Source organism: Solanum verrucosum, unplaced genomic scaffold (assembly GCF_900185275.1).
Source record: "Solanum verrucosum unplaced genomic scaffold, falcon-dt-bn FXZP01000253.1, whole genome shotgun sequence".
NCBI classification, from domain to species: Eukaryota; Viridiplantae; Streptophyta; class Magnoliopsida; order Solanales; family Solanaceae; genus Solanum; species Solanum verrucosum.
In genome coordinates this window covers 3,066,239-3,079,166 of record NW_026019984.1, presented here as the reverse complement: position 1 = coordinate 3,079,166, position 12,928 = coordinate 3,066,239, and the positions used below count along the sequence as shown (strand labels likewise).

The following is a 12,928-nucleotide window of genomic DNA, read 5'->3' as shown; positions in this document are numbered from 1 at the left end:
GAAGCTCTTTTTAATTGATTTTACATAATGTGACTCTAAATTAATTGAGTCAGTATATTTCGAATATCAGGTGATAGTGGGGGTGTAAATGGAATGACCAATTTGATGTGTTATTTGTAGTGTCTAAAGAGCCTAATGTACTTACTAAGCATTTGTTGTGATTAGTGATGAAGTCAAAAGTTTTATTAAGAAAGTTTAAAATATGAAGTAAACAGACAAAAGAGAAAAGAAAAAAAAAAGGCAAATCTAAGTGTAAGTCGCTTCCTACCAATGACGACTCTATTCGCAAAGCTCAAACCTGAGACCTCTAATTAAGGATGAAGTAGTACTTACCGCTCCAACGCAATCAATGATGACAGCCAATCATTATTTAAGATAAGAAGTAGGTGATCTTGCTAATCTAGTTGGTCAGATATAAACACTTATCTCATTTTTTACATTTATTTTAAGTATATATTGCATAATTTCCAAGTCTTTGAATATTCAACTTAGTTGCTTCTCTGTATTAGCCTATTAGGGGCCCCCAGATGTTGACCAAACACAGAATTAGAGGATTAACATTGGCCAAAAAGGACATTAAGAAATAATTAATCTTGTTATCCTATCAGAACTTTTCAGCTCTTCCAACTTGACAATAATGCCAAAGCAATTTTCATCACCTCAACTAATTCTACAAGGTACGTGCAACTTCCCCCACTAGCACAGGTATCATGTAACTTTGTTCGCCAAAACTTGGACAGATAGAAAGAAATCACCGGTGTATTCGTCTACATTAGGATCTAAACCTGAAACCTTGTGGTTCTAAAGTCCCTAGTTATAAACTTGACTTACCAACACCATGTATGTGATAAATAGGAATGGAGAACCTCATTCCCATAACAATAAGCAGCTTTAAAAAATCGCTTACAAGAGACTCGAGAGAAAAAAAAAGCAGCCATCTTAAAGACTTAGGTGAATTTAGAACCAGAGTCGATGAGTTCAGACTGAGTGTGAACTTATCATATGTATGCATTTTAAATCCTTTTTGCATCCACACTCATATACTTCGACCCCGAAGTTATGAGTTCAGTTGAACCCACAGAACCCGGCCTAGATCCACATCTGCTTAAAGATGATTATGAATCACTTGGGTGAATGATCTTACTGGATATAACCATTTCCTTGGAAACAAATAATTGAAAAGATAGGTACAAGATTTGTATCTAGTGATAATAGTTGAAATAACAAGGCTTTGGATGAGAAGACTGATGTTACAGGTCAGGATAAATGATCTCAAAAGAAGAAAATTCATTTACAAACTTGGGGTCCATATGTGGAGTCTGAATCTTGATGTTTTACATTGTTTATTAGCATCCTCCCTACCTGACAAGAAAAATGGAAACAAAAAGAAAACAAAACAGCAGTTATGGATAAGAATTCATTCTCAAATTTTGTCACAAGTTCGAGCCCTGTGCCAAGAAACTAAGTCTAGTATATAAGGATAGAGGGGCGGGGCCATCATCCTCGAGTTTTGGAGGTTGTGGTTAGCCCAAAGGTTGGCTCCAGACTGATTTCTCAGTCATCAAAGAAAAACGTTCTCATGTTTATCGACTATGTCTTAATCTTAAGAACTTAAAAGTTGCAATTTTATCATTTTGCTCAGGGACATTATTCAGGCATTTCTTGATATTACAAAGAAGCACCTAATCGTATGCAGGAACGTACAGGAAAATAATATACTCATGCATATAAACCACAACGAGTATTGTCCCCAAGAAAAGTACTAGTACATATCAAATCAAAAACGTCATTCAAACTTGATGCTATCAGGATTGGAACAGTGTGAGGAAAGAGTAAATACAAGTATATAACATTATTCAAATTCGGACTCGTGAAGTTGAGGTTTGTTTTGAAAAGAGTTGTATCTAAATTCGGACTCGTGAAACTCCAAAGGGTTTGACTTATTTTGCCGTCATACTTTGTTGTAGTGATCCTTTCTTTTTCAGAATGCTTTGCCATGATTTCTTCACTTTTGTTATTTCTTTGTTCGATATGCTTTTTCTTGAGTTGAGGGTCTATCAGAAATGACCTATCTACCTCCTAAGGTAGGGTATCGTTTGCATACACTCTACCCTCCCCAAACCTAACTTGTGGGATTACACTAGGTATGTCGTCGTTTTTTACATATATCATACTTGTCATTACTTTGGCAGCTTAACTTTGTGAACTAAAAGCCTAAAACTTTGGGCCATGTAAGTGTTCTGTAAATGTAGGGTTTGATTAATGTAGATTTAATGTAGCACCAAAGCCATTCACTTTGCTTGAATAATAGTCACTGGAATCAACAAAAGATTGTACCTTGGCCCAGCGAGCCGATACAGCAAAATCCTGACTTGGCATCAACTGCACCAGAAAGCCCCTATGCTCAATTGGCAAACACTGTCAACCTTACTCGAGCTGTAACTTCTGGATGCAGCTTCAATTCAGCAATATATTCTCCGGTTTCTCGAATCTCAGGCAGATTGACAATTTTCTTGTCCACGTCCCTACAAGTAGATTGCGTGTGAATATACAGGAAAGTAGGAACTCAATTAGTACATCTGATTTCCTTCAAGACTTTATACGACAACTTTTTTATCCCCTGTCACTTTTCTTCCTATTAAAAGTAGATAACAGATTTTCAATCCTTTCTTCTCTTTCTTTTTTCGGGGACAGAGGGGTAGTAGCAAGCTACTATGCGATCATTGAAACAGACATCACATTGCTTCAAAAACAACAGTTTTTGCTCTAGCAATAGACGAAAAACGGAATCAGAGAACATCGGTTTTAAAGTAACACCGCACATAGTAACACCGCACAGAAGGAATCACAAAAGAAAATAAGCACAAATATTCAGATGACTTAACAAACCAGATGAATCAGAGAACATCGGTTTTCAAGTTCATGCAAATTCATATTACAGGATCAACCTTATGAAGGACAATATACCTTAACAGTCCTCAATGAACTTAAAGTAGAGATTAGTTCGCATACTACTATCTACATGCTATGGCAGAAAAGATTGGAAAATGGTACCTCTGTATCTGTGCTTTTATAATATCAACGAGATCCTGAGCAGTGACACTGCAAGAAAGATGACGTTAAAAGGTAGATCAAATATTCACCAAGTTGCTCATCACAATTTAGTATTTCACTGACCTTCCAAATATTTGCTTTCCTTTCCCACCCTTACGCTTCACCTTGAAGGCTCCAATAGTTTCAAAAATTCGAGCAAGCTGTTGTGCCTCATCTTTCACCTGAAATCAATTAAACGTTTAACTAAAACCACATTCATTACGAAACAATTTATATTGGTGTAGGTCAACTCTTTTAGACTTTTAGTGACTTGAAAATTAAAAAAATGTATATATTTTTCACTTTCAATAGATTAGATTAATGAGAATTGTCTAGTTACCCGTTGTTTTTCAGCCTCAATTTTCTCGTCTTCCATCTTCATTTCCCTGAGAAGAAAGGTACGTAATGTTATAACATAAAAATGCATCCATTAAGTTAGGTAATCTCTCACTGAAGGCGAAGCACGCTAATAGCTATCAAAAATATCAAACCAAAATTGCTTCTAACAACCATCTCTAACGAAGCCTTCACTTATTTGTTTTGTTCTTTAGTATGAAATAGCAAATCCCTTATATATAAGACTTTTACAGGACTATCACACCATTAATGTTAACAGCTGGTTAGGCCTATTGCTCACCAAAAAGCTAATGATAAAGTCAACCGATTATCCATCTTATGCAATGTGGGACAATGTATTAAAGACGAATCCGTTATCAATAAATTATATTTGGTTAAAAGAAGCGAACTTACTTAAAACCTATGATCATTAATCATAAGAAGCACGATTTCTGAGAACAAAAGTTATGCAGAGTTTGTATACTGACCAAAAGTTATAACACCAAAATCACCAGATTTCTGCTCAAGGAATATCAAAAATGATTAAGCATCATTTTCTGGTATGACCTTTGCACGAAGAAATGTATAATCCATGGATACGTTCACTTTTCAGCTAGTTACAAGTAGTTTAAAGGATCCCATAGACTAAGTATACCTATTTTATCTCCATTCGACATAGGTCCATTGGTTTAGATAAAAGATTAAACAAAACAAGCAATAGTAATAACATGCTTCCACTCATCAACAGCCAAGCAAAGTATTGTGTGTGGCATAATAAATAGTTGAACCAAAGAATCCTGACATTAATTATGAGGCACGAAAATACGATAACGGACACAAGAACCAAAGTTTTGAGTTCAATAATAAGGTTAAGTCGATAATTTAAACTAGCCACAATACATAAATACACACTCAAACTTGGCCTCAACTAGCAAGTAAACACTCCAACTTTGAGTATGCACATCTACACCTCAACTCGTCTCTACTATGTCAGCTGAACACTCCAACTTACAAAATGATCATCTAGACACCACCAAAATGTATTTTTCACGTCAATATCAGGTGTCCACGACGCACAGTGGAGACTAGTTGAAGTGTTTAGTTGTCAATTGAGACCAAATTGAGGTGTCTATATGTGCACTCTGCTCACAGGGTGATTGGAAATGTGAATATTCAACACTTAAAATCATCAACTAACAGGCTCCAAAAGGGACACTTAAAAATCCATCTAACACAAAGCAGAACCAATATTAACAAACATTAAGGGGTCGTTTCGTAGCTAGTGAAAAAGCAACTTATTCATATATTAACTTTTGTATAAGTAATACAACGTTTGACAGCTAGTTGGAAAATAAGTTATTCATGTATAAAATTAATACAACGTTTGATTTTGTAATTCAAAAACCTACCTAACTAATACATATATAAGTTATAACTTATAAGAAAATTGACATATTATGTTATGCACATTAGAAGATGGAATAACTAATACATGCATAACTCTACCGAACAACCACTAACTCCACAAAAATGCAGCTAATGAAAGAAGAATCTAAAAGGCAATGAAATCAAATGGCAAAAATATAGTTCCAAGTGGAGTTAAACAAGTTACTTGATAAGTGCAGCGGTCACAATTTGAGCTTTGCCCAATGGTAGCAAATAATTCCTAAAGAATCCAGCTTTAACATCCAAAAGGTCTCCCTTTTTACCCAACTGTGAAATATCCTCTTTCAGTATTATCTGTTCCATCAAAACAAAAAATACCCAATTCAGCTATAACCTAGAAATGGACAAAAAATGAGATTTTGACAATAATAATTCCAACCCATTATCCCATTTTCAAGAATTAGCTCACCTTTCGTACTTTCTTGGTTTTTTTCTGAGCAACAATGGTTAAAATTGAAGTTCTTTCTGAAAATTTCACTGTTTCAGAAAATGGGTTTTTGGTTAAGCTGTAATTTTGGAGACAAGAAGATGAACCCCATGACGCCATAGCTAATTCTTCCTTCTTCTTTTCTTCACTTTTTGCTCAGTTTTTCTGTATTTTACAGTTTATAGCGTTATCTTATCTGTAATGGCGAACTGAAGAAGATAATGGATTTCTTAATGGGCCAAAAAAAACTTATTGGGCCAATTCATGTTAGGCCCGTTTCTTGGTCCAATAATAATAGCTTGGGCCATTTTCATAAGCCCGTAAATGTTTTCGGGCTTTTTTCTAAACATTAGGAAAAAATTGAAAAATTTATAAATGACATATATAAGACTAATATTTTCAAGTTATGACATTATAATAATACTTTCAAGTTGTAACAATAAAAAATTTCAGGTTATAAATTTTATTTTTAAAAAAGAGTTTTAAAATAATAGTAAAAAACGATTTTTTAAAAATCATAAAAGAAAAAAACAGATATAGTTATAGTCATTAATTTGAATACATTAAGGATAATTAAGAATTGCCATAAATTTAGGAGATTCAAAACAAAATATGAATATTTATTTTCCTTTTTTTACTCAATCAGTTAAAAGTAATTAAAAAAATCATATTTTCTTTTTTTTTCAAACGTTTCTCTCTCCCTCGAAATTTTTTTCTGTGATTGTTGTCATTTATGACTAATTCCAAAATATTTTTGGTTCAAAAATCTTCATTTTGTTGTAATGGACGGATTCTTATGGATATTAATAAAATATGGTGGTAGATGGGATCCTTCTGATTAGTATTCATTGCGATTTATTATTTGTATTTTTATACTAATGAAACGTAAAAAAAAAATTAAGAACAATTAAACTAAAAATGAAATTTTCTGATTTTGGTTGTGTATAATATATTTAAATTGTGATTTTTTTTTGTATGAACCTTCGTTTGTTTGATATTACAAAATAATTTCTATGAAACTTGAATAAATGATGTTATGAGTTTTTTGTATACTGGTTTTTGTAATTTGTATACTGTTTATACCATGGATGTGTACGTTTTTGGATTTATATTTGAATGATTTGATTATATTATTTCGTGACAGTGTATGAAATAGTGATGATGTTATCGTTATAAATTTATGAAATGTGTGTCAAAAATAAATGTATGAAATGTGTTTTATGGTATGAATTCTGGTAGACTATTTGGAATGATATTAGTATGAATAAGTAATGACTGGTGTGTACAAATTTGTGTGAGAAGTATGAAGTTGTGGATGAAATTTGTATTAGGTTGGTATGAAAAGTGAATATAAATACAACATATTTATTATTCCTTTGTATTATGTAAGACTGATTGATATTTTTTTAATGAAATAGACAAATATGGAGAGGATTATCTATGAATCTTCCCGTCTATATAGTGGGCTAGTAAATGCGATAACTTCGCAACTTAGGATATATGCTAATATTAATGACATAGAGATTAAATATATAGTTAGTGAACCATGCCCATTGGTTTGTATCCATAATGATGTGGGTGTGGAAGTATTTTTGGATCAAAAGAAAGTTAATGTCGATCTCTTTACAAAATATCTGTTGTGCATAACTTTGAAGAATATAGCAATGGATCATCCGGAATCTGGAGTTGTTGTGGATAGAAGATATTGTGATGTTAGTAGACCACTAACAAATGTTGATTTATACTCAAATAATTCAATCTGCTTGATAGGAATGAATTCGGGTGGAGTTGTTGATGAAAATTATTAGATATACATTCATACCGATATATTAAATTCTAACTATATTTTCAAATAATTACATTTCCTAGTAGTTACCACTAAAGAGTTTCCTATCAATACATCTAGATACATGTGTTTTTGCTATCAGATACAATAAAATAGGAAGATAGGTGAGCGAGATAGTCATATATCTCACATACATGTAAATCAGACTAGATACATGTATTTGTATGTATCTGATGTGATTCACATGTCTCTGGGATACCAAATACATAAGAGAGTGGCGAGCGAGGTGGGAGGTCGGGAGCAAGATTTGTCATGTATCATAGATACATGTGAATCCACTTGGATAGAGTGTATCTAGAACAAATTACACCTAATTTTGACCTCATGTATTCCAAGATATATGTATGATATATCTGGACGCACCAAAATCTAGTAAGATTTGCATTTTGCAATACTACAAACCAACGATTAGAGTGTATCTAAGTAATTAACTCCTAAACTAATGAGGTTTTTGTAAGCTTCCCAAAAATATACAACCCAACATAATAATATATATGTCCAATTTATGTGATGTAGTTTGACCAGACAGTAGTCACAAAGTTTAAGAAATATGAAAAGACTTTGCAATATTTTTAAACTATCCTTAAAAAGAGTACACCTGTAACACTCCAAAAATTTCTATGCTAAGAACCAAACCATTCTTCATAGGTATATAGGTTCATACATGGTTGATTCCTAATTGTTCATAGATGCTAAGGCCCAATCATACGTGTCAAAAATGTATTGGATGTGAACAAAGGTAATAAGGGAATCCTAGCATATGAAGAGTTTTGTGGCCTAATACCAACCAAATGATAGGTCTTGAAGTTTTCTTTACAACGTCTTCGAACTTTCGTCAATCCAAGTTATGTGCTAAAAGTTATGCCCATTTTACTCGGCACTACGTAGTGTGTGTGAACCACCGCGCGATGACGATTTTTGTCACACGACCACGTGGGAACGTCAGTGCTACTGGCATGGCCGTGTGAAGAGCCACACGACCTAAGCTTTAGTTGTGCGACCACGCACGTTTGCTCTGAAATTCTTTTAGTTTTATCTTTTTATCACGTTTTGAGGAGGAGTGTTTTCGTTCTTTCCTCATTTCATAACCCTAACCAATGACTATTAACTTCCTCTAAAGCCTAGTTCAATAAGATTTTAAAAGTTATGATAAAACTCTTCTACTCTTTTTTTCCAAACACTTTAAAGAACAAGATTTACAAGAATGCTAGAAATTTCAATCACATTTCTTCCTCAAACTTCAAAATTAAGATATGTAAGACTTCACATCGAAATAAAAAACAAACTAGCGTAAATATATATATAAAATTCAGATGACATAGTGCTTTTGAAGTCTATAATATCATAATCTAACGGATAAATTTGTGAAACTTATTATGTCAAAAGGGACAAAACTAATTATGAATTATGATCGTGACAATGATATCCAAGTTGGACAATTTATACATGATATGAAAAGTGTTGGCGACGTGCATGATAACAACACTCATGTTTCATGTAGTTTAGTGATGCATTAAACATGCAATTCTCCCCTATTTATGTATATACTCAAAGGATGTGTTCGACACGAAAAAAAATATTTTTTACTAAAAATAGTTATTTGTTTTTTGATGTTTGTTAAGTAGTTAAATAAAATATTGTCGCAAGAGTATGCATATGTAATATGTACAAAAATACTATGATAATAAGGTGGAGTGGAGAGGGGGGTTGGGGTAGAAAAGGGGTGTGGGTTGGGTGTGTTTGGAGATAGAGAAGACATACGGAGTTCGGAATGTCATTAATGAAACTTTTTGTATTACTTTCGTTAGAAAATATTATAAAAAGTTTCAGAACAACTAAACATGAAAAAGTTGAAAATTATATTCTGAAAAATGATTTCCTCCTTCGTATGTACCTAACACACCCCTAATATAATGTACACATTTTTACCTTAATTTTTTTTGCAAAAATGTTATTTTAATTTTAAGATTTGAACTCATAACCACTTGATCACACGACGATAACTCTTATGACTATTTAGCATGAATAGAATGTTGGAATAAAAATACTTATTCGTATCCTTTATATATATCAAATTAATATATGCATGATATGTATTATGCACATACACTTCTATTACTTAACCATAATTGAATAATGATTAATGTATATATTCACTTCATTAAGTCACTTATAAATATGATAATTAAGTTTTATAAATTTTATGTAAACAGTTGATACAATACGAATATTGGCTATGGAATAAAATATATTGACACAAAAAAAGAAGAAAATGTCAGTAGTCCCTACCTAATAAAATGACATTTTGTGGTTAGATTCTCAATTCTCAAAAGATTTATTAAATTTAACCAAATATATGACAGCTCCAAAATTCCAATAAACTAATACAAATGTGGAAATGGTCAGTACATTATTTCTTAAATAAATAAATCTTTTTAATTTACAACTTCAAATTCATGCGTGAAGCTAAGGTTGACACTACACAACCAACAAAAATAGTTTGAACGAAATATTATTTTTTTCAAGAGCAAAACGTATAATTATTGTTCAAACAAGTTTGTGTCGCCACCAACATGAATTATGATAAAATGGTTGAGATAATCAGAGGTCTCGAGTTCGTCGGTTCGAGCTTAAGAATGGAAAAAATCATGTCCAAGAAATGGACCCCGCAAAATATGAACTTAGATTTAGTTTGAATTCAATGTGAGTACTAAACACCGAATGAGAGAAAAAAGGTTTGTGTCCACATAAGTTATTTTATATTAATATGTTTAATTATAAAAAAAATATTTCACCTTTCAGAAGAATTTTGTCTTAATGTAAGACTATGGTAGTATTTGAGGGAGGTTTTAAGTGGTACTTGTTTGATTTGAATCTCAAAGTTGACTTACATTTGTATCACTATTTCTCTATGACTTATTATTTATTTCATTTCCAAAACGTCACAAAAAGAAAAAAAAATTACATTATTTTCTTCCCCTTCTTATATGATCAAAAATTTTGAAGAAAAAAAAGTGTGTTTTTCAAGAAAAAAATTAGGGTTTCTTGAAAATGATTCAAGGGACAAATAGTAGTGCTAATAATCCACAAAACATACCATTATATTCATCAAATCATCATCATAATAATATTCAAGAAGATATATTTTCTTCTTCTTCTTCTATAGTTCATAATTCTCATCAACAACATTCATTTTTATTCAACTTATCTCTTCTCAAAGAGAAAGTTCACCAAGTTCAATCACTTGCCACCATGTTTATTACACCGGATAATCAAACGATTATCCATCCTCCTCCTGAGTCAATATCTATGATCATCGCGAATATGGGAACTTTGATCCAAGAAATCATCACAACTTCTTCTTCCCTCATGTTTTCTTGCCAAAAGATTGTCCTAGACTCTACCTCACTCAGTCAGAATTCAAGTAGATATCGCGAACCATCTCAAAATGGTCATGGTCAAGGTCAAGTTGATCATTTGCTTCAAGATTATAATTGGTATGAGGATAATTACAATTCTAATTGTAACACTCATGAAGATAACAAAAATCATGTTACTAATAGTAGTACTATTATAGCTAGTAGCACTATTAGTCATGATAATTATGGTAAAGATTTTGGAAAAAGGGAATTATTATTGAGTACTTCAAAAGGGAAAGTTGTGACTCATGAAGAAAATAATTATGATATTATTGAGTTAGATGCATCTGATTTATTGGCAAAGTATACACACTATTGTCAAATTTGTGGTAAAGGGTTTAAAAGGGATGCAAATTTGAGAATGCATATGAGGGCTCATGGAGATGAATATAAGTCTAGTGCTGCATTGAGTAATCCTATGAAGAGAATCAATGATTCAACGAGCGATGGATTGTTGAAATCAAGTAGTAACACGATTAAATATTCGTGTCCTCAAGAAGGTTGTAGGTGGAACAAGAAACATGCGAAGTTTCAACCATTGAAATCAATGGTGTGTGTTAAGAATCATTACAAGAGAAGTCATTGTCCTAAAATGTATGTGTGTAAGAGATGCAACAAGAAGAATTTTTCTGTGTTGTCTGATCTTAGAACTCATGAGAAACATTGTGGTGATTTGAAATGGCAATGTTCATGTGGTACTACTTTTTCAAGAAAAGACAAGCTTATGGGGCATGTTTCTTTATTTGTTGGACACACTCCACTTATAAAAGAAAGTGCAAGGTAGCTAGTGCAACAACAACCATGATAAGTCGATAACATATCCAGAGTAGTCCCATAAGTACTCAAGCTTGAGGAGGGTAGAATGTACGCATGCCATAACTATCTCTACCCCTGGGGTAAAAAGGTTGTTTACGAAAGATCCTCAACTCATATGAGCTAACTAGCTAGTAGCTAGGTTTTATAATTTACCTAGTTGGTTTGTAATGTAATGCACCTATTTTTTGTTGTAAAATGTTGATGTGCTTGTATTTTGATGAATCGATGTAAAAATCAATTATCCTAGCTTGAAAGATATATTATGCCCTTGTGAAATATAATAAATAGTATAATAACTAGTTATAGTACAACTTTGTGACCTTATATTGGAACTCTACCTAGTTATGTATCTCTACTTGCTTTGGTTCCATATGTCGAATATATAATCATGTGACCATCTAATCATGAAAAAACTTAAACTTAATAAATGTTATGTTGTTTTGCAATGCACTTTTTTATTTTTATTTTTATTTTTTTGTGTTGATGGGATTTGATGAAAAATGTCGTAGCCTTTGTGAAAGATGATAAATAGTACACCTTAACATATATGGGATAAGACACGAGTATCCCCTAGACTATAACCGAAATTTCAGATATACACCTTAACTAAACTAAGGTCCTATTACCCCTGAACAAATTTATTTGTAATTTTGTACACCTTTTTAGCTTACGTGGCATCCAAGCATCTCCCACGCGCCTCAACTATGTGAAGACACATAGTGTGCCACGTAAGACAAAAGGTGTACAAAATTACAAACAAATGAATTCGGGGTAATAAGACCTTAATTTATTTAAAGGGTGTCTCTGAAAATTCGATCATAGTTTAGAATGTACAGCTTGTATCTTATCCCTAATTCAATGTGATGAAAGATGGTGGTGAGATTCGAGCTCAAATTAACAACAATAACATATCTAATGTAATCTCATAAGTGGATTGTACATTAGAAATATAGAATCTACGAATAGCTAGTAATCAAATGTGCAATGTGTTATGGAAGACACACTCAAATAGTGTAAAAATCAATTTGCATCAACAACTTATATAAACGTATCATTTAACTTGTTATTAATTGCCATTTACGATTTTTAATTTAGAGTGCACAAATAAACACTTAAACTTGTATAAAGTTGAACAGGTAGACACACACGTCATACGTGACATATACAACTCAATTCGATTGTATCTCACTCTAATCGACACACATAAGTAGAGCCGTCAATATGGGCTAGGCCCGTTGGGCCGGCTTGGCCTAACCCGGGATTTGATAGGGTTGAGCTACAATTTTTGGAGCCCATTTAAGAAAAAGGCTTTTTAGCCCAGCTTGAATAAGCCTACCGATTTGTGGGGTTTGAGAAATATGGATAGGGCCGGCCGTGGGCCAAATAAAATTAATTAAAAAATAAAAAATAAAATAGAGTATTAAAAATAACAAGAGTCTAAACTCAAAATCAATTTAAAGTTTGAAATATCACAATTTAAATACAAATTATATTTATAAAATACATATTACGTAAAATAAAAATTCCCTAAAATTTCTAGGAATC

General features: G+C 32.4%; 2 protein-coding genes across 3 annotated transcripts; one reads left to right on the top strand and one right to left on the bottom strand.

Annotated features, from left to right (window-relative positions):
* Positions 1 to 1,241: 1,241 nt before the first annotated feature.
* Positions 1,242 to 5,527, bottom strand: LOC125818280 (50S ribosomal protein L9, chloroplastic). 2 transcript variants are annotated; one of them, XM_049497823.1, is made up of 7 exons: positions 5,285 to 5,527; positions 5,042 to 5,169; positions 3,434 to 3,479; positions 3,178 to 3,275; positions 3,055 to 3,102; positions 2,338 to 2,525; positions 1,242 to 1,362 (listed from the first exon to the last, which is right to left on the bottom strand). In XM_049497823.1, exons 1-6 carry the CDS (start codon positions 5,420 to 5,422, stop codon positions 2,405 to 2,407), a joined length of 579 nt encoding a protein of 192 aa, XP_049353780.1. In that variant the 5' UTR covers positions 5,423 to 5,527; the 3' UTR covers positions 1,242 to 1,362; positions 2,338 to 2,404. The 2 variants fall into 2 exon arrangements, with proteins under 2 accessions (XP_049353780.1, XP_049353781.1); XM_049497824.1 differs by having other exon boundaries at positions 1,242 to 1,358.
* A 4,641-nt stretch (positions 5,528 to 10,168) lies between these two features.
* LOC125818235 (protein SENSITIVE TO PROTON RHIZOTOXICITY 2) lies at positions 10,169 to 11,727 on the top strand. Its single transcript, XM_049497779.1, has one exon. It carries the CDS (start codon positions 10,200 to 10,202, stop codon positions 11,349 to 11,351), a length of 1,152 nt encoding a protein of 383 aa, XP_049353736.1. The 5' UTR covers positions 10,169 to 10,199; the 3' UTR covers positions 11,352 to 11,727.
* The last annotated feature ends 1,201 nt before the right edge of the window (positions 11,728 to 12,928 follow it).